The sequence below is a fragment of the Cygnus atratus genome, chromosome 25, assembly GCF_013377495.2.
Source record: "Cygnus atratus isolate AKBS03 ecotype Queensland, Australia chromosome 25, CAtr_DNAZoo_HiC_assembly, whole genome shotgun sequence".
In the NCBI taxonomy this organism is placed as follows: Eukaryota; Metazoa; Chordata; class Aves; order Anseriformes; family Anatidae; genus Cygnus; species Cygnus atratus.
In genome coordinates, this window is record NC_066386.1 from 5,883,932 (window position 1) to 5,904,143 (window position 20,212).

Genomic DNA, 20,212 nt, shown 5'->3' on the forward strand with positions numbered 1-20,212 from the left:
CCCAGCCGCCACCGCACTGCGCATGCGCATCCAGACCGCCCCGCGGCGTGCCGATGGGGCGCAGAAGACGCATGCGCGGCGCGGCGCCGCTCTGCCCGGAACGCGCGTGCGCACTCCCCGCCCTCCCGGCGCTCCTCCTCTCGCGGGCGGGAGGGGGGCTGGCCGGTGCGGCGGGCGGGGAGGAAGTGACATCAGCACGTCGTGCGCGTTTAGGAGGGGGGAGGAGTAGCCGACGGAAGCGGCCCGGCCGCCATCTTTGGTGCCGGCAGCGGGGGTGGCGGGGGCTCGATGCCGGCGGAGAAGATGGCGGTGGACGGCCCCGAGCAGGTCGGGGCGGTGCCGGGGGCGGCCGGGGCCCCGCGGGCTGCTCGCGGGGCGGCGCCGGGTCCTGTTGCGGTCGGGGCCCGCCGGGCGCCGTGACTCGGCGGGACTGGCTCAGGCGGCGGGGCCCGGGGGGGGAGCGAGAGGGCGCCGGGGGCGGCGGGAGGGCCCTGGGGGGAGCGGGAGGGCCGCGGTGCCGCTGAGCTGCGCTGTCCCGCAGATGGAGATGGACGACGGGAAGGGCGGCACGGGGCTGCGGCAGTACTACCTGTCCAAGATCGAGGAGCTGCAGGTGAGCCGGCCCTGGGGGGGCGGGCGGGGGCGCCCCACTGGTGTTGCCGAGCTTCGCGGCCGCCTTCTGCGCCGGCTCTCGCCTCCGGAGCACGCGCGGGGCCCTGCAGCGTCTTCCTGGGCTGCGGGCGCCCCGCGCTGGGGTGCGAGGAGGGAGCGCCCCCTGCTTCAGGAGGGGTGACTCCGAGCAAGACCCGTGAGCTAAAGCTTAGGGCAACGAGATGGGCCCCAGCCTGCAGAGGAGGCCGCAGTGCTGCCCAGCTCTCGGTGACGACGTTGTGCCAGCCGCGTCCTGCCGCTGTCCTCGCGCCTGTTATAAATTACTCCGTCCCAGGATGTCCATCGCAGGACGCTGGCTGTCCCTGATCCTCATGCTGGAGCCTGCTCGTGGCTGGCACGCGTGGTTAGGCGAGGATGCTGAGAACTCAGCAAAGCTTCTTTCCCCGCAGCTCATTGTGAACGAGAAGAGCCAGAACCTGCGGCGCTTGCAAGCGCAGAGGAATGAGTTGAACGCCAAAGGTACGGCTCCGCTCCTCTCATCTGCTTTGCGCGGGGCTCCGTGACCGGTCCTGCAGGGGGCTGCCCCCAAAACCTGTGCTGATGTCCCCCCTCTCTCCGTAGTGCGGCTGCTGCGGGAGGAGCTGCAACTGCTGCAGGAGCAGGGCTCCTACGTGGGGGAGGTGGTGAGAGCCATGGACAAGAAGAAAGTGCTCGTCAAGGTACGGGGCTGAGCCGCCATGAGGGCGAGCAGGGCTGGCTCCTGCCCGGCACCTGGATGGGGTGGGGCAGGACAGACCCTTCCTTTGCCCCACGAGAGCACGAGCTTTGGAGGGGGGTTTAACAACTGAAAAAACAAGGAGCGAGAGCTCTTTTCTCCAGAGGAGCGTATTGCAGCGGCTCTCCAGGGCCCCAGCCACGCACGTGCAGGCAGGAGCCGCCTGGGGTGCAGGGTGTTTGGTGGGGCTGGGTTCTCCGGCACCTTCCCGCTGCGGTGGGTGGGTTTGGGGCGTGCGGCTAGGAACTTCTAAGGGAAGTAACCCTCGTGGTGGCAACTGCTCTTCCAGGTGCACCCAGAAGGGAAATTCGTGGTGGATGTGGACAAGAACATCGACATTAACGACGTGAGTGTCGGGGGGCTACGGGAGGGGATGTGACGGGGCTCTGCGCTGCCTGTCCCCTTCCCTGCCGTGGGGTGACGTGGAAGGGCTGTGCAGTATCCACGCGCCGAGCTCCCCTCCGCTCTTGGCGCAGGTGACCCCCAACTGCCGCGTGGCCCTGCGCAATGACAGCTACACGCTGCACAAGATCTTGCCCAACAAAGTGGACCCTCTGGTGTCCCTGATGATGGTGGAGAAGGTCCCAGATTCCACTTACGAGATGATCGGCGGCTTGGACAAGCAGATAAAGGAGATCAAAGAAGTGATTGAGCTGCCGGTCAAGCACCCAGAACTCTTTGAGGCGCTGGGGATTGCCCAACCCAAGGCGAGTCCCTGCTGCTGTGGGCCTGGGGGGGGTGGCACTGGCTGGGTCACCCCTGCAGGGGTCCCCGCGTGTCCTGTCGGCACTGGGGGGCTGGCTGGGCCCGGGGCCGTGTGGGAGCAAAAGCTGCCAGCGGTGCCTGCGCTCCCCCAGGGGTGCTGGTGGGGGTGCTGAGCCCCGCGGCAGCAGGGCTGAGGTCCCCCTGTGGCGCTTTTAGGGCGTGCTGCTCTATGGCCCCCCCGGCACGGGCAAGACTTTGCTGGCCAGGGCCGTGGCCCACCACACCGACTGCACCTTCATCCGCGTCTCGGGCTCCGAGCTGGTGCAGAAGTTCATTGGTGAAGGTAAAAATGGTGCGGGGCGAGGCTGCCCCCGGTGCCAACGCGAGCTGGAGCCCCGTCGAGGGTTCCTGCACCTCGGGGCGGCCCGCGGCGGGACGAGCACCTCTGGCATGGTGACCTGTGGGTGCGCGGTGCCAGGGCTCAGCTCCCTGTGGTCCCTGCAGGCGCCCGCATGGTCCGGGAGCTGTTTGTGATGGCCCGGGAGCACGCTCCCTCCATCATCTTCATGGACGAGATCGACTCCATCGGCTCCTCCCGCCTGGAGGGCGGCTCTGGCGGGGACAGCGAGGTGCAGCGCACGATGCTGGAGCTTCTCAACCAGCTCGATGGCTTTGAGGCCACCAAGAACATCAAGGTAAGAGGGCGCCGAGCTGCCTGGGGACAGGGCAGCGTCCTGCTGGCCCCACGGCGGCGGGGTGCCTGCTTGTGGTGAAAGGGGCTGCTCTCCTGCTGCAGGTGATCATGGCCACGAACCGGATCGACATCCTGGACTCGGCTCTGCTGCGCCCTGGCCGCATCGACAGGAAGATCGAGTTCCCCCCTCCCAATGAGGAGGTGGGTGGGGGGCCTGGGGCTTCTGTCAGTCCCCTGCAGTCCAGATCCTCTCCTTGGGGTGGAGCGCGTGGTCCCCAGCCCTGTCCGGGCATAACTCCTGTGCCTTAAGCCCTCGCCTCGCTGCTGCTGTCCCGCAGGCCCGGCTGGACATTCTCAAGATCCACTCTCGGAAAATGAACCTGACGCGGGGCATCAACCTGCGCAAGATTGCCGAGCTGATGCCGGGGGCATCGGGCGCAGAAGTGAAGGTGAGCCCCGGGCCCTGCCGCAGCCCTGGGCCGCCTGGGGGCTCTTGGCAGCCCTGCCCCTTCTCCGTCTTCACCCGGTGGGGTTGCTGGAGCGTTTCTGTCCCTTGCAGGGGGTGTGCACAGAAGCTGGCATGTACGCGCTGAGGGAGAGGCGGGTGCACGTCACGCAAGAGGACTTCGAAATGGCTGTCGCCAAGGTAGGCGTTGTGGGGCTCCTCCTTCCCCGCTGCCGCTGGGCACAGGCCGTCCCCGGCAGCTTCAGCGCAGCACTGAGGGGCGTGGGGGGTGTGGAAGGGGATGGAGCTTGGTTCTGAGGGCAGGTTGGGGGTTATGAAGTAGCCTTACAGGGGGGAAAACGGGGCTGGGTGGTGGGAACTAAGACCCTCCTCCTTGCCCAGGTGATGCAGAAGGACAGTGAGAAGAACATGTCCATCAAGAAGCTGTGGAAGTAAGGGTGAGCTTCGGGCTGTGTTCTCTCTAATAAAAGTGCTGCTGTGGCCACATCTGTGCGCTGGTTTGGGGAAATGGACCGCAGGACTCTGCTCCTCATGAAAGAAGCCCAGCACACACACACACACAGGCTGCTGCTAACTGGTTTTATTAGAAAATACCCAAAATAGACAAAATGGTTACACAGAAGGCAGAGCAGGCACCCCTGAGCCATACACCCTGGGAATATGTAAACGCTTCCCCCCCCCCCCCCCCAGCCGCCTGCGACCGCCTGGAGAAGGCCGGGATGCGCCGTGAGGGGCACACAGGCCTGGGGCCAGCGGGGTAAAGGCACTTCAGCAGGGCCAGCGGGCGGTGGCCCTGTCCCCTTAGCCCCTCACCCCAGCAGCTCCAGTTCTCAGAGCCCCCACTGCCCCCAGGCTCTTGGGGACAGAGCGAGCCCTCTGCCACCCCCCCTGTCCCCCCCCATACGTCAGTATCAAGCACAGGACAAGTCTCTAGCTAAGTAAAACAGCGGGGGGGGGGGGTGGAGCAATCAACTGATTGTCAGAAACAACACTAAAAACTCAGTTACGTATAAAAAGAACAGCTTGGGCCGAGCCAGCCCTCTGCAAACAACGAATGGCTGCATAGTTTGAGGCAATGAGTGCAGTAAGAGGAACTCAATATATTAATCAAATACAAACCCACTGTACAAAACGCTTTTTTTTTTTTATAAAACCTGTTCACAAAAAATAGTGCAAAACGTCGGGCACCAGCAGGGCTGGCATTTGGAATGACAAACTTTGGTTGAAGAGAGGGGCAGGGCTCAGGCCTGCCCTCGTGGTGCTGGGGAGGGCTGGCGGGGCGGGCAGCAAACTCCAGGAGGGCTTTGGCCAGAGGCAGGGCGAGGAGGGGAGCGAGGCGGGCAAGGCGCTCGCAGGGGGGCTGCGTTCAATGCTACAGGGAGAGGCGAAGGGCACGACGTGAAAGCAAGGACGCGTTAATGCAGCAGAGAGGCTGCAGCAGGACTCGGGGGGGGAAGCGGGGGGACCCTCCGCTGCTCTGCCTGCGGCGAGAGCTTCCCGGCCGAGGGGAGCCCAGGGGTACGAGGGGCTCCGAGTCCCTCCAGGCACGTAGGGTTTGTGCAAGTGCTGTATTTGATTCCAGTAAGAAGTACCGTCAGGCTCAGGCAGCAGGGAGAGGAGAAAGAGCTCCCGAGCCCCCGCTGGCCCCTTAAGTGAGGCGGATCCCAAGCACTTGTTCCAGTTCCTGCCGACGCTGCTGGACCTGGAGGAGGCGAGGGCGGGCAGTCAGGGAAAGGGGCTTAGGACAGCCCCTTCCCCCCCTGCCCCAGAGGAGCGGTCCCTCCCCTTCTGCCCCCCCCCATTTCAGCCCACGGGAGCACCCCAACCCGGCACAGAGCCCACCTTGGCGAAGATGTGTCTGCCCACAGCCTCCTGAGCCCAGGGCTGCTGGTAAAACTCAGCTCGCCGCTCCTCCTCGGGGTTCCCAATCACGTCCGTTATGATCTGCGCAAAGCAAAGCGCGGGGGGAGAGCGGGTGAGCACTGCACATGGCTCCCTCCTGCACTCTCTCGCCCGGTCCAGCCCTGAAATTTTACTTTGAGGTCCCTCCTCTGGGATTTGATCCATTCCTGGATGAAGTCCTGCGGGTTGTTGCTGAAGCTCAGCATGAAATCGCGCTGTGTCTTCAGCTGGTTGATGGATTCAATGGTCTCGTGGATCTAGAAACGGCAGGAGATGAGAGACAGCTGCGGGTGACCGGGTGGGAGCTGGGGTCATGCAAAGTCCCCCCGAACAGGACGCAGCTCAGGGGGCGGCCCCAGGAGACCCGAGCTGCTCCCTGCCTGCACCCCTGGGGGCTCTGGGGGTGGGGGGACCCCGCACCTTGGCATCCAGGGAGGCGATCTCCTGCTGGTTGGTGGTGGAAGCCAGGAAGTTGCTCATCTGAGCTTTCAGGGGGTCATCCACCTCCACGTCGATGTCATAGCAGGCCGTCTTCTTCTGGTCGTTGGGGTCCACGCTGGGAGGAGGCAGGGTGTTTGGGGGGGAGGGGGGGGGGGCTTCCCCAGCCTCCACCCTGCCACGGGGCGGGGGGGGATCCACCCCTCCAAAAGGAACGCAAGCACCCCACGGGCTGCCCCTAGGAGCCCCCAGTGTTTGGCTGATCCTTCCCAAGTGCTCACTGCTGCTTGGAGCTGGAGGCTGCGCAGCGCCGCGGGGTGCTGGGCCCCATCAGGGAGGCACCCCCCTTCCTCCCGGCAGCCCACCCCCCAGGAGCAGTGCTCAGCGCCTCCCCACGCCCCTACCTGATGGTGTGGTTGATGATGATGGGATCCGGGTGCTGCAGGAGCCCCGCCAGCTTCATGGGGATCTCAGAGAAGCGCATGCGGACGCAGTTAAAGATCTGGAGGGGCAGAGCAGAGTGTCAGCTTCTGCTGCCAGGGGCTTCTTCTACCCAGCATGAAGAGGGCCAGGCAGGAGCAGGGACTCCCCCAGCCCTGGTTTGTGCACGGCAAGCTGACGGATGCGCACCAGAGCATGCTTTTTCCGACCTTAACGGGTGGGAAGGGCGCTCTCCTCCCAGCAATGCCCCAGGTGAATCACGCTGGTACAACAGGGCAGGGGTGCCCACGAGGCATGCTGAGGAGGGGCGCGGACCGACCTGACGGAAGTAGCGGTTGCAGTTGATGTACTCCTTCTCGTGACTGTCCTGCAGCTTGTTGTGCTTGATGTAGAGCCAGAGTGCCTGCATGATGCTGGCGCGGGTCTGGGTGTGCACCCCGAGCAGGCGAGCCAGGCGAGGGTCCAGTTTGTACTGCGGTGGCTGCAGGGACAGGACACACGGCATTAAAGAGAGGAGGGGGTGGCACGTGGAAGGGCCCTCCTTCAGGCACGGTGCCCCACGCAGCCCTTGTGTCGCTGCAGGCTGTGAGGGCCATGCCTGGAGCTCCTCTCTGCTCCTTTTTATCTCCACTGTGCCCCACACCAAATAACCCCAGAGCATCGCAACAGCCTCATGAGGCTCTTGCCCCAGCCCAGGCTCCTTTGCCTGCTCCAGATGAGCCGTGCTGGGGGGGGGGGGGGAGGGGTGGCAGCAGGGCACGGGCAGCACCCACGCGGCCCCCAGCATCTACCTGGTGATCCAGCATGAGCAGCAGGGTGCACTTCACATTGACGTCGCCAGGACGCTTCACTTGGAAGCCGTCAGTCTCCTGGGTCGTGGGCAGTCGGTGCCACTATGAGAGAGCAAGGGGTGACTCTTGAAGCAAGCCAAGCACTAACAGGGCCCAGGAGATGACAGAGCCAGTGCCTGGGCTCTGGGCAGGCAGGCAGACAGCCTGGACCCTCCTTGCCCCCCCCCAGGCAGTCCCTGGGAGTCCAATCCATCCACCCAGAGAGCCCACTCGCTCCTGTGGACACTGGTGTGCTTCAGCCCAGAGAGGGCTGTAGGCAGTTTGGGTGGACTGCTTGAGTTACAGCCTGAGCACTTGACACCAAAGGCTCAAACAGCTCCTGGGGTCCTGCTTCAGCCACCACAGGGGCTGGATGTCACAGCTGCTCTCACAAGCCATCCCACATGTGATGGGGATTCACCTCCACCAAGGGGGCACCACCACAAGGACGGGTGCTTCCCACGGGAATAGCATGAGCTGGGTGCAGGGAAAGCCTGCATCGGGCAGAAGCACCCAAAAAAGATCTGATCCCACTGACAGGGCATCATCACCTGTGTCTGGCCCCAGATTCGCAGATCTCTTGGGGGCCTGGGACTGCCTGCAAGTCATACATCAGAGCCACATCCCTGCTGCAGCCTGACATCTCTCGGCTCCAGCTGTGGACTTGCAGGTGCGAGGGGGTTAAGAGCCAACCCTGGGGCAGCCAGCAGCTGCAGCCTGCTGCTGGGAGCCGTCCTGGCCGCGCCGGGCTGCCAGCCAGCCCCGCAGAACTGAAAGCTGCGGCCTGGAAAGCACGGCAGCGTGGTCCCCGGGGAGGGCTCGGCACCGCTCCCCTGCGTACACAGCACCACCAGAGCTGCCTCTGCACCCCAAGGAACCCAGTGAGCCTCACTGATGCTCGGCTGGGGAGCTGAGCACCCGCAAGGTAAGCGGCGGGACCATCTCCCTTCTCCCATTGCATCAACCAGTTCTCCCCATCCTGCCTAGGGCACAGAGGCAGCCCCGCAACACAGCCCGGCACACCTCACCTCCACCAGATGGTTGTCTGGCCCGTACAGCTCTTTGTCCAGCTCGATGACGAGGCTCTTGAAAAAGGAGGAGAACTTCCTCTTCTGCTTGCTCGGCTGCAAAACAGAGCATGTGAGGCTTGGCCTGACGCTGCCAACCACGGAGGGCCCCAGCCCAAATCACCGCCTCCAGCACCCAGGGAGCCAAGCGCATCGCAGCTTGGCTCTCAGCACAGAGCACCGCGAAACCAGCACAGCCTTCCTACCACTCCTGCTTCATCCCTGCCCATCTCCTTACGTCCTCCAGCAGTTTGCCCTCCACACGTAGCTCCCAGGAGGCCACACGCTCACCACCCTCCCCTTCTTCTTTGGCTGGGGTGAAAGTGTTGGAGATGTAAATCCTCAGCTTCCGCTTTTGCTGTGGAATAGGAAAACAAAGAGGGGGGCACTTGGAGCGAGAGGGTGGCTAGCAGCACCCATCTCGCAGTCTCCTATCTCCACCCCCCCAGCTGCTCGCCCCTCTGCTCCATCACACACCGTCAGTGGTTTCTTAATGGCCTCCTGAATCTCCATCCTCTTCCGAGCGATGGTTTGGTCCAGCTTGCGCTCAAAGGCAAGGAGGTCCATGTAGGCCTGGGATTCTGGGACCAGTTCCCGGATCTGTCAAGTGGAAACAGTCAGTCAGGACGGTGCTGCAGCCCCCACATCCAACCCCAGCAACTCTTGTCAGCACCAGGCTGACACACCAAGGAGTAACCAAGTGGTGAGCCTGGCACAACAGCACCATTTCTCACTTCAGACAAAGACTACAGCCTTGCAAAGCTCTCCCCAGATCACAGAGCTGTACTGTTTGGAGCTTGTCACCACGCCAGACAGCCTGCCCTGCGTCACAAGCAGGTAACTAAACTCTGTGCTGTCAAAAGAGACCCCCAGGAGAGAAGCTCAGGAGCAACCTGGAGTCTCCACCCTAGGCCACTTCTGCTCCTTGCTTGCCCAAAGTCCTGCTTGTCCAACCTGTGCACACCCTGCTACACTCTCCTGCTACCCCCCAGGATGAGACAGAAATCTTCCAGGCCAGTTTGGGACTGAGCAGAAGCAGCGAGCAAGCAGAGCGTGGCCCAGTGAGATCACGGTCCTCCTCCCATGGGGACCTCCTCACTCCAACGTCACCTCGTGCCGCGGTGACACTCACCCTCTGTGGCAGGACCTTGTCGGCCATCTTCCTCCTTTTCACCCTGCAAGAAGCATGGACAGGAAAAAACAAAAATTAACCCTGCAGCAATTGCAGGACACTGTGGGTCTTGCTGCCTGCCTCGTCTTGGGGGCCACTGCCCAGAGCCCGGTGGCTCTTTTGGCCACTTCCAGGCATGATGCATGGGGCCAGGCTCAGGGAGGTGTCACGGTGGCAATGCCAGCTGCGTGCCGTGAGCACTGCTCAGTCTGAGGCAGGTTCCAGGCTCCTGCTGCAGCAAACAGCGCGATCCAAGGGGACAAGTCCCCTGCCAGGGCTGCTCTAGGGGACTGGCACTTGGAGTTGCAGGAAGGGGATGAAGAAAGTCTGTGAGAGCATCTAGAGTACATGCCCTTGGAGCGAGTGGATAAGAGATTACATCCCTGTGGGCAAGCCAAGGCAACTGCAGAGGGGGAGGTGGGGGAGCTCTACACCAGCAGGGAAAGAAACCTAGTTCCTGGGCCCATTTTGCTGTGCAGCTCCCAGAAACAAGGAGAAACACACAGGAAAATGCTATCGTCTTCTGCCCCATTTCTTACTCGGATGTGTAGAGTCCAGCATGGGGGGAGTTTCATTTCCCTTGGCAGCATCTAAACCAGCAGGGCAGGAAATGTGGCATCAATGCTGCCATCCGCAGGTGTCCCAGGATTTGGCCACTAAGGGCTGGCAGGTCCTGGCCCACCACCCCGCAGCCAGCTGGGAGCAAGGAAGCTCGACCGGGCTCCGCACGCAGCCCTGAGCTCCCCAGCCATGCATAGCTGATCCCACACGGCCGTGGTCTTATCCGGCTGCTGATGTCCTCGTTCAGCAGGCGAGGATGTCTCTGACCCTCATCCTTAATCCTCAAATTGCTCTGGAGCACTAAATGGGTGTGCAGCCCTGCCACAGAGACCGTGACTCCCTGTGAAGGAATCAAAAAGCCCTGCTGTGCAGCAAGGGCAGGGAGCAGGACCTGCACATCTGTTAGGACCGAGGGACCCTGAGAAACAGCCTCCAGTAATCAAGAAACCCTTGTGGAAACAGGAACAGGGAAAGCAGCCTCGTAAACAAGCAAGGAGCTGCTGGCAGAGCCCCATGGCTCAGAGACCAGCCCAAGCTGCCACACTGAGACCGCGGCCCCGCGGAGCATCCCTGCAACTTGCTGCCCCCATCAACACTGCTTGGCAGCAGCCTGCCTCGTGCCAGGGCTGGGAACGAGCACCCAGCTACATCTGTGCCTGCCAGGAACAGCACGACCTCCCTTGAGAAGGGGGAAAGACCCTGAGGAGCAGGTGCTGAAGCCAACACGCGCAGCGAGGCTTTTTGGTTACCGGTGCTCCTAGCGAGGGGAAGCCGCAGACCAAGGGATCTGTCCCCCAAACTCACCTGCCGCTACCGCTCCGCATCCCAGCGGCGAGCTCTGGCAGCTCTCCCGCTGCTGGGGGTTGAGCTGTGCTGTGGGTTTTGGTGGAGCAAAGCAACCGGGAGGCAGCGGCCGGACCCGGCAAGTCAACCCCCTGACTCTAGCCCGGCTGCGGGTGCTCCTGCGCCACCCCTTACCCTCTCCGCTGGCTGGCCATCGGCGGCTGCGACTGAGGGGCCAGCAGACGCTTCCTGAATGGGTCCATCATTGACTGCGGCAGACCAGGTCTCAGCGGGGAGGCTGCTCCGTACGGGGGTGCTCCGGGCGGGCCCACCTGCAGCCCCGCCATGGGCATCCGGCTGCCTGGCGGCATCCCGGGGCGCTGGTGGGGGAGAGAGGAGAGCGGGCGTTAAACATGGGCCCTTAACCAGGGAAAGGGCATCAGGAGCAGCAGCCTTAATTCCTCCAGGAAGAACAAGAGGGAAGCAGGAGGAGGAGAAGGCACTGACTGCAGGGGCCTCACCCCGAGGACGGATGCAGGGCTGGGGACACCCAGCGTGCTGGCAGGCGCGGAGCCGAGCCACTGCCGTGCTCCTCCCCACGCGGAGAGGGACATCGGACCTGCGGCGGCACAGCCCCGTCACCCCAGGGACCGCTGACGGCAGCATGGGTTGAGTGGCGGGTTTGTCTCTGGGGCTGGTGGACGCTCCTCCCGGTAGCACCCCTTCCTAACAGTCCGGTCACGAGGCCGACGTGCGGGGAGGAAGCTGAGCGCTGGGGATGGGGACGTCCCCTGCGGGCAGGGGATGGAGGCGAGGGCTCATCCCCACCAGCACTCCGGCTCCTGCCGCATCCTTTCCCCTCCGGGCACCCAGAAGGGGCGTTTACAAGCCCCTTAACCACTTCTGCCAGGAGTCCTGACCTGGGGCAGCACCCGCAGCCCCTTGGCCAGCACCAGCACCGCCAGCTCGCGGGTGCCACTGGCTCTGTCAAGGACCCGGGGGCTGCGCGCGGTGCAAACGGTCGCAGCATCCCACTGCTGCCTGTCTCTACCTGCTCCAGCACGCTTTGCCGGCGCTCTGAGCCAAAACCCTCATGGGATCCTTTGATCCTCCAGCTCCCCACTGGTGAGGAGCTGGCGAGGCTGGGAAAGCCACCGAGCCAGCAGAGCAGCATTTCTCCCCTGCCACAGGCTCCTCAACATGCCAAGACAATCCCCGTGGCTCCTCTCCCGCCTTCACTCCTGACCCGCATCCTGAGGACGGAACTGAGGCTTCGGTGGAGAAGAGCTAACGAAGCCGCCTCGTTAGCCCGAAGGGGCCAGGAGCCCCGCAAGGAGAGCTCAGCTGCAGGCAACGCTGCAGGCTGACAAGCTGATCTACGTGCAGGTATTAATTGCAGTGCAAACCTGGTGCGAGACCACCACTGGCAGCCTGCCTGGCCTCAGCAGCTTTTTTCAGGCAGGCTCAGAGCCACAGCGGGTGGTCGGAGCCCAAACCCACTCACCTCCTTGCTGGTGTGGCTGAAAAAACAGCACATGGACGAGCTCCAGGAGCAAGAACGGCTCTTCCTCCAGAACCACCAGCATCTCCGCAAATGCCAAACCCAGCTGGAAATCCCCAAAATACCAGCCTCGGCATCGAGAAGTGTCTCACAGCTGGAAATCCAAGCAGCAGCAGGCCAGGAAGTGGCAGGATCAGGACTGCACGCTGAGTTTCAAAAATACACACACGAAGCCTGTTGCACAACCATACGCTGCTCTCACCTTTGCTCAGCTTGCCTTTGAAGCTGCATCTACAGCGCCACAGCTCACCAACCTGCCTGCGCTGCAAGGCAAAAGCTTTTTCCTAACAGCCCCCAGATGTTTTTCTCCCTTTGATCAGCCACATTTGGGCAATGGCTTGCGACGAGCAGGACCGCACAGGCGTTTTCTGCGCGGTCCTGCTCACTGCAGCTCCTTGCCCAGGGCTGTTCAGCAGCACAGCGTGGCTACAGGAGGACCGTGCTCCGGGAACTGTGCTGACTTGCCTGCAAGGGCTTCTGAAGAACAAGCGAGCCAGGGAAAGGAGCTGTGAAACTTGTAATTAGCAAAAAAGAAACAGGGAAACCCCCAGCAAAGCTGCTCAGGGCCAAGGCTACGTGCAGTCACTCTGCGGTCACCCGTGACTCTGTGTCTAAGAGCCCCAGAGCCACCAGCAGCATGGAAAAGACAAATGGCCACCAAGGAAACACCTGGGTGTTTCTCTAGCACATGCAGAAAACCATCCGCGGTGCCACAGTGAAACCAGGGCTTCACAAGTTCCCTGCGTGCAGCTTGACACGGCTGCAGGACAAGGACCCACTGCGCGAGCCCACGGCTGGGGGAGACGCTGCTGGCAGCTTTCTCGAGCAGCTATGAGACGACACGGCCACGACCAGCTCCTGTTCCCCCAGCACTGACACCAGGCCCTGAGGTCCCTGAGCCACTCCCTGGGTCACCTCGCTGAATCCATCCCCGAAATGAGCGACACGGGGGCTGTCTGAAACAAATCGAGGTCTTCAACAGCTCCACACAGGGGTGACGTCTACTGCAAGGTCTCCCACACATCGCTCTGCTTGTTGGGAGGCCAGAGACTGCTCAGACCCAGGGAGAGGAGAAGCTTCTGTCGGCCGGGAGAGAGGCAGCACGAGGACGCACGGACCCGTCGTACCGAAGACTCGAACATCCCTTCCACAGACGGCCGAGAACCAACAGCCTCAGTGAAGCTGCCTGGGGAGCGAGCCCCTTGCGGACCTGCATTTGATCATTTTGACGAGCACCACGGGGAAGGCAGAACCCCCCGCGCTGTGTTTTCTTCTCTGCTTCCCCTTAAGGTTTGCAAAGAGCAGACGGAGAAGTCTCTCAGCGAAGCAGGGCAGCCTCTGCTGTGTCCAGCCAGCAGCGTCTGGGGCCACCAGCCCCCTCGCCTAAAGGCTGCAGGCTCCTGGCATGCAAACACAGCGCAGCCTTAAAAAGCTCTGGTTAAGCCGTTAAGCAGCATTACGGCCCCAGCGGGGTGAAGCCTCCAGCACCCTTCAGAAGCCCTGGAAAGGAGCAGGATGCAAGAGGCTTTAAATTCAGGAAATTTTATTAGAGCAGCTCAAATTGAGACCTTCCTCCTCCCATACTTCCTGGCTAACAGAGCTCCGTAGAGCAGGCTCAGGGGCTCCATCCACCCCTCTTCATCTGGGGCAGCGCTCTGCTCCTGCCCCTTCCAGATACCTCCTCATCCTCCCCTCTCTGTCCCACCACCGCCGCCGCCTCCTCCTCCTCCTCCTGCCAGCGGGGCGGACAAAGGGCAAAATCTCGCAAGCTCCGCTCCAAGGAACGAGCTGGATGGCATCCAGCCCTCCCCGTGGAGAATGAGGAGAGCCATTTGGAAATGGGACAGAAAACAGCTTGTTTCTGCTCCCTGCCAAAGCTGAAAGAACGAACAGGGCTGGCTGCAGTGCGGCGGTTCATCCCAGGTCAGCGTGCAGGCCTCTTGCATTTGGGGAGCTCTGTTTAGAGTCTGCTCCAATTGGATCTAGCGGGGGCTGGAATGCCTCTCGATGGACATTTGGGCGCATGGTAGGAGGCTCCCAGCTTGCCAAAGGCCTCTTCGTGAGGAAGGGCAGGCCAGAAATCAGATGCTGGTAGCAGAAAGGGAAAAGTGAGGGGAACAATAAACTGAAGGATGGATCTGCGAGAAGGCAGGCTCGGGAGAGAGCTGGAAGAAAAGCAGCGGTTCAGAGAACAGCTCCAGTCTCTCTCTGTCCTCTCTCTGAGAGCACGGATCTTCCCTGCAGCCCCCCAAGGAGGGGGAAGCTCTTCCCAGGCACGGCACAAACCAAAGGACCATCTGCATCGAAAACAAGAGCTCGCCCGTCCCACCACGCCTCTCACCAGGAACGTGAGCGCAGCACGCGCTCCCGAGGGCCGCCACGTGAAGGACACGTGCGTGCAAGAGGGCTGAAACGCCCTGGGCCCCCGCAGGCTTCCTGCAGGTTCCCCAAAACACAGCCTCGAGAAGCGCTCATAAAAACGCCAGCCGGCCGGCCCTTCCTGACACACATCCCGTTTCGGCTCTGCACAGAAAGGAGCGAGCGTTCCTCGCGCACACTGAGGCTCGGGGAGAGAAAGCCCACGTGCGTCCTCGCCCGGGGCTCTGGAAGCTGAGCCCGGAGTGGCGCCAGGGGACGGCTCTTCCCGCGAGCTCCTCCAGCTTCCCGTTGTGCCACAGGCAAAAAGCAAAATCCTGCTCGGACAGGATCCCAGCTCTGCATCGGGCTGGGCTCACAGACAGCTCGATCGCCCCAAACCACGGCTCGGGATGGCCCCGCAGCACGCCTCCGAAGGCTGCTGTGCCTCTGTTCATTCTTATCCACGAGCAAATCCCTCCTGGGAGGGCGGCAGGAAGAGCCCGGGTTAGCATCGGCAGCGACCTTCAGCAGGAAGGCGTTACTGCCGCTGGGCTGCCGCTGCGCACCGCGAGCTCTCGCACAGCACCTCGCCCCCAGCCAGCCCCGAGCCACGGGCAGGCCGCTGCACTGAGGCAGCTCGCGACGCTCGGAAGATCGGCTGCGCTTCAGGAGTCGGAGTCTCCGCTAAAAACTTGTAGGCAAGGAAGTAGAAAATTAAAGGAAGAACAGCAAAGCGACAGGCAACAACACCGAGCAGACTGAGGACGCGTGCTGGCAACGCTTCAAGCACCAGCCGAGATATTCGGGTCCTGACAAACCTGCCTGCCTGGGGCCTCATATCCGCAGCCACAGATGTTCCAGGTCAGAGGCTCCGGCTGCCCCACCACGAGCCGTGCAGGCTGCGCCGCTCGTGTCAGGACCCAGGCAGCAGCTCTGCTGCCCTCGGCACGAGCACGCCGGGCTTGTGCACTGCGCCACGCGGGCTCGGGGGGAAAGGCCACGTTAGTGAAGTTTTCTCCGCAGCTTCCACGCTACAGGGACCTGGCGGGCATACAGAAGCGATGCGCGAGTTACGGCCCGGGACTTTCACCTCGCGCCGACGTGCTGCATTCGCCCGCCCTGAAGAGCAGTACGATGAGGGTGGGACGGGGGGAGAAGGAGGCGAGAAGAGCAACCTGAAGAAAAGAGACCTCAGCAGGCAGAGAAAGGAGAAGGCAAGGGATTTAAATGATAACACAGGTGTTAACGCAAGCAGGAACAAGGAAGAAAGGTGTTCGGTTCCCACTTGAAAGAGAAACTGCGGTAGCCTCGGTAAGGCAGCACGGAGGCACCCATGGGAAGAGCAGTGCCTGGCACAAAACACTGCCCAGATGTCCAGGGAACGGCGCTGAGAGCCCCCGAGCGGAGGAAGACGGAGCAAGGGCCTTCGGCACCAAGTTCTGGAGACGCTTCCCACCGAGCAGAACCTCACTGCCATGTTTCCGCCGGAGAAACAAAGGGTGCTCCGGCCTCTGTGGTTGCCCGCCTCCCTCTTGCCCCGAGAGGAGAGCATTTCTCTGCTTTGTATCATCACTTTAATTAACTGGATGCTCAGCCTCTGATGAAACCTGCCTTGGAAATCGTCTCCCCCGGGAAGGGTGGGTCACGCAGCCGGGCACGAGGCCGGTCCCTGCTTTGTGTCGCAGCTCCAGCCCCAGCCACCGTGCCCGAGCTGCCTCCAAGCCAGCCCCGCTCACCCAACGAGCTGGAAGCCCACCCTCCTCCTCCCCAGCGTGGATCCAGTGGATCTGCGCCGGGGCAGAAGGATGTGCAGACCGCGAGCCCCAAGCCCTGCCCTGGCCATCCAGAGCCCCACTCCACGAGGAGTCAGAGCAGCTGAGCCTCCCGGTTCCTCCGAAATCACCTCGTTAGCAGTTGTTTGGATTGCAACAGCCTTTCCGTCCCATGGAAATGGGATTCCTTCTTGTCAGCAAGCGCCAGTGAAACCCTTTTAACGTGGCACTTCACTAACTCTGCTTTTTGCCACTGATCCGTGCCAGCAAAGCAAAAGCACAGGCTAACTTCACGGCCAGAGCCCCACACAACCTTTGCACAACCCTTTCCCCACTGCACGACCCGTGTTAAAGAAGAACTGTGTCACGGAGCCAAGCCTGCTCCCTACCGCAGCGTCAATCTCACGTCTCGGGAGAAACCTCCCAAGCCTGAAACGTGCACCACAATAAACAGAAGAAACTCCTGTTGAATTTACACAGACCTGCGCGCCGGGATGCGGGCATCTGCCACCGAGCAGCCGATCGCCCGTTCCCTGAGCACGCTCCTGAAAATCCCCCTCCTTTCTGCTCTGGAAACATCAGCTCCCACTGGTGCCAGAGGGAGTTGTCCTCTTGAATTCCCTCCTTGAGCTGCTGGTGAATAACGAGACGCGCAAGGATGTCAGAGGATTAGCATATGTTTAATAATCCACCGATTAAGGAGCCCCTAAGCACTCACTGGCATAGATGAGGGCTGTTGTGTTTTCTAGTGGCCAAACAATGGACAAAGTTCTTCGTTACACCAGGGCATAACGGAGCAGAAGGGGCCTGAGTCACTCGCTACCCCCCGAGAGGTCCCGCGGGCATGGCAGGGCTGACCGCTCAGTGGGGAGGAGCTGCTTTCCACCGCCTGGAAATTGCAAAACAAAGGCCAGACCGTATTGATTAGACCCGCTCTCCCCTCCCGCTGCAAGGCGACCGCCAGCGAGCAGCCGGCCAGACACAGCCCACGGCCAGACACAGCCCACGCTGCTCGCTGCCGCCCCGCGCCGTGTGGATTGAGCGAAGGCTGCAGCGCGGTGCCATATGCTCGGTCCCACCCTACCCCATCCACACGCTCCCAGCACCTGCCCCAAGCACGGCGTTTTGGCCGGCGCAGGGGGAAAACAAGCATATGTTCTCCTGTTTACCCGCAGCTGAGCGGCGAGCGATGCCCGGCCGGATTTTGCACCCTGCTGCAGGGCAAACCCTCAGGATCCCGCCCGGCCCTCGAGCCTTTGAGTCGAGTTACAGCCAATGCACGCCCGGATCGGTCTTGGCTACGCCATCTCAGTTTTCACTTCTGGGCTTTTCGGCTTCCCGGGTCGTTTCCTCGTTTTCTATTAGGCAGGTTTACAAGTTGGAAACTCCCTCGGCTTCATCGATCTCTTAAGTTTTAATTCACGCAAACAACGCGGCAGCACTGGAGGAGGCGATCGGCAGTGGTTGAGAACACGTTGCACAACCGGGCGCCTCCATTTCCAGCCCGTCTGCAGGACGGTGCTTTGCACCAGAACCAAAATAATCGCCCCGCGTGCACGAGCGACCCAACAGGCGAGCTGCGCGCGCAGGGGGAGGCTGCGAGCGAGCGTCAGACAAGATCTCTCTCTTACAAAACACTTGCAGGCAGAAGAAAGAGCAGTTTCTGTGGCTTCTCCGGGACTGCTGATCGGGTTTCCTTTCCTCCCAGCCCTTGCCTGTCCCCACTCTTTCCCCTACTATCTGCAAGCACCTGCATCACCGTCTCTCCAGCTTCTTCCTGAAAACACCCGGCTGAAGTTTTAAACGGTTGCCTCTAAGTTCGCAGAAGAGGCAGGCGAATGGGTTTCGGGGCATGAAACGCGCAACGGGGGCAGGGCTGTGAAGCCGGAGCCGCGCGCAGAGCGTCCTGCAGCAGCTCGCGCCTCCCCGCTGGGTTTTCTCCCATCGCCAGCGGCCCCCCGAGGGTGCCCGACGGGGACCCCCCCGGCCCCAAGCGCTGCTGCAGGGCCGATCGCTTCGCCTCCCGCAACTTTTAGGGGAATTTCCAAGCGCTCACGGTGGACGCACGAGCGATGGCAGGCGCTTCGGAGGACACGGGCCTGGCAAACCTGCAGCCACCCCGCGGCGCCTCGGGCTTCTTTTTTGGGCCCGGGGGTGCCACCTGCCCTGAGCCGAGCCCACAGGGGCTCCGCTGGGGGGCTCGGGCTGCATCCGCCCCACGGGAAGGGCCCCAACCGCCGGGCTGGGTGCCGGGGGGGGGGGGCCTACGAGGTTCGAAGCTCCAGGGCTGCCCCCCCCGCCCAGCGACAGCTCACGAGGCCTCCAAGACCCCGTAACAACCCCCCCCGGCCCCAACGCCCTCAGGGCCCCCCCCAAGACCCCTCACTTAGGGCCCCCCGAGACCCCTCCGGGCCACCCCGAGACCCCTCAGGTACCCCCCCGAGCCCTCCCGTCCCGACCCCAGCCCCCCTCAGGACCCCCCCACCCCGGCCTTAGCCCCCCTCAGGACCCCTCCCGGCCCGAGCACCCCTCAGCCGCCCCCCCCCGGTCCCCCAGCCCCCCCACCTGGTACTGCGCGGCCGCGGGCCCCATGGGCCGGTAACCCGGAGCTGCAGCGGTTGCCGGAGCCGGGCTGGGGCCTCTCAGGATGCCGGGCCCGGGCCCGGGGGGCGGCGGGGCGGCGGGGGCAGCGGGCGGCAGGGGGCTGAGCGGGAAGGCGCCGCGGGCGGCCATGGCGGGGCCGGGCGGGGGGGGGGGCCGGCCCCGCCCGCGCTGCGATCGGAAGCGGCGGCGGCGGCGGCGGCAGAGGCTGGAGGCAGCGCGCGGCGCCCGCAGGTTCCGCCCCCCGACGGCTCCGCCCCCAGCGCAGACCACGCCCCCTCTCCCGTAGCCCCGCCCCCGAGGGCAGCCCCGCCCCCGAGAGCAGCCCCGCCCCGCTCGTGGCCACGCCCCCGAGGGCAGAGCTCAGGCCCGGCAGGGCGGGCAAGCGTGGGTGAGTGTGCGCGTGTGGGTGCGTGTGAGTGTGTGTGTGCGCGCGTGAGTGTGTGTGTCTGCGTGTCAGTGTGTGTGTGTGCGTGTGTGTACGTGTGTGTGTGTGCAAGTGTATGTGTGTGCATGTGTGTGCGTACGTGTGTGTACGATGTACGTGTGTACATGTGTGTATGTACGTGTGTGTACATGTGTGTGCACGTGTGTGTGTGCATGCGTGTGTGCGTGGGTGTGTGCATGTGTGTTTGAGTATGTGTGAGTGTGTGTATGTGTGTACGTGTGTGTACATGTGTGAGCGTGTTTGTGTGTACGTGTGTATGTGTGTGTGCGTGGGTGTGCACGTGTGTTTGAGTGTGTCTGAGTGCGTGTGTGTGTATGTGTGTGTGCAAGTGTATGTGTGTGCATGTGTGTGCGTACGTGTGTGTATGATGTACGTGTGTGTATGATGTGTGTGTACATGTGTGTATGTACATGTGTGTGTACATGTGTGTGCGCATGCATGTGTGCGTGGGTGTGTGCATGTGTGTGTGAATGTATGTGTACATGTGTGTGTGCATGTGTGTGAGCGTGTTTGCATGTGTACATGTGTGTGTGCATGTGTGTGCGCGTGGGTGTGCACGTGTGTTTGAGTGAGTGCGTGTGTGTACGTGTGTGTGTGCAAGTGCATGTGTGTGCATACGTGTGTGTACGATGTACGTGTGTACATGTGTGTATGTACATGTGTGTGTACGTGTGTGCACATTGTGTGTGCATGCATGTGTGCGTGGGTGTGTGCATGTGTGTGTGTGTGAGTGTGTGTACATGTGTGTGTGCATGTGTGTGCACGTGTGTTTGTGTGTGTACATGTGTGAGCATGTCTGCGTGTGTGTACATGTGTGTGTTCATTGGTGTCCACCAGTGCATGCATGTGCGTATGTGTGCACGTGTGTGCATGCCTATGCATGTGTTTGTGCGTGTGGGCGTGCGTACAGACGTGGGGGTGAGGGCACGCGTGTGTGTGTGTCAGTGTGCGGGTGCGTGCGTGCACAGCCTGGGTGTGACAAAGGCTTTGTGCGGCGCTGGGCACTGAGCGACCCTGGGCACAGCCA

At 62.4% G+C, this 20,212-nt stretch overlaps 2 protein-coding genes across 4 annotated transcripts; one reads left to right on the plus strand and one right to left on the minus strand.

The window, feature by feature from the left end:
* Positions 1-187: 187 nt before the first annotated feature.
* Positions 188-3,738, plus strand: PSMC5 (proteasome 26S subunit, ATPase 5). Its single transcript, XM_035566875.1, has 12 exons — positions 188-327; positions 542-613; positions 1,062-1,131; positions 1,234-1,331; positions 1,677-1,733; positions 1,864-2,094; positions 2,309-2,435; positions 2,597-2,787; positions 2,889-2,987; positions 3,125-3,235; positions 3,346-3,432; positions 3,634-3,738. The coding sequence occupies exons 1-12, from the start codon at positions 289-291 to the stop codon at positions 3,685-3,687; spliced, it is 1,236 nt and encodes a 411-aa protein (XP_035422768.1). The 5' UTR covers positions 188-288; the 3' UTR covers positions 3,688-3,738.
* Positions 3,739-4,377: 639 nt separating this feature from the next.
* Positions 4,378-18,803, minus strand: SMARCD2 (SWI/SNF related, matrix associated, actin dependent regulator of chromatin, subfamily d, member 2). Of its 3 annotated transcripts, none has more exons than XM_035566871.2 (13): positions 18,702-18,803; positions 10,641-10,825; positions 9,063-9,105; positions 8,408-8,530; positions 8,169-8,288; positions 7,892-7,987; positions 6,825-6,926; positions 6,353-6,514; positions 5,997-6,094; positions 5,575-5,710; positions 5,289-5,411; positions 5,095-5,196; positions 4,378-4,954 (listed from the first exon to the last, which is right to left on the minus strand). In XM_035566871.2, exons 1-13 carry the CDS (start codon positions 18,726-18,728, stop codon positions 4,901-4,903), a joined length of 1,371 nt encoding a protein of 456 aa, XP_035422764.1. In that variant the 5' UTR covers positions 18,729-18,803; the 3' UTR covers positions 4,378-4,900. The 3 variants fall into 3 exon arrangements, with proteins under 3 accessions (XP_035422764.1, XP_035422765.1, XP_035422766.1); XM_035566872.2 differs by lacking the exon at positions 18,702-18,803 and adding an exon at positions 17,306-17,329; XM_035566873.2 differs by lacking the exon at positions 18,702-18,803 and adding an exon at positions 15,650-15,676.
* Between the last annotated feature and the right edge of the window lie 1,409 nt (positions 18,804-20,212).

Excerpts from the sequence above, each read along its gene's own strand:
- SMARCD2 (XM_035566871.2), bottom strand. The coding sequence starts at position 18,728 with ATGGGGCCCGCGGCCGCGCAGTACCAG. Across the intron at positions 8,289-8,407 it reads CCATTAAGAAACCACTGACG|CAAAAGCGGAAGCTGAGGAT; the intron begins GTGTGTGATGGA and ends CCTATTCCACAG. Across the intron at positions 7,988-8,168 it reads AGGGCAAACTGCTGGAGGAC|CCGAGCAAGCAGAAGAGGAA; the intron begins GTAAGGAGATGG and ends TCTGTTTTGCAG.
- PSMC5 (XM_035566875.1), top strand. The coding sequence starts at position 289 with ATGCCGGCGGAGAAGATGGCGGTGGACGGCCCCGAGCAG. Across the intron at positions 1,132-1,233 it reads GAATGAGTTGAACGCCAAAG|TGCGGCTGCTGCGGGAGGAG; the intron begins GTACGGCTCCGC and ends CTCTCTCCGTAG. Across the intron at positions 3,236-3,345 it reads CATCGGGCGCAGAAGTGAAG|GGGGTGTGCACAGAAGCTGG; the intron begins GTGAGCCCCGGG and ends TGTCCCTTGCAG.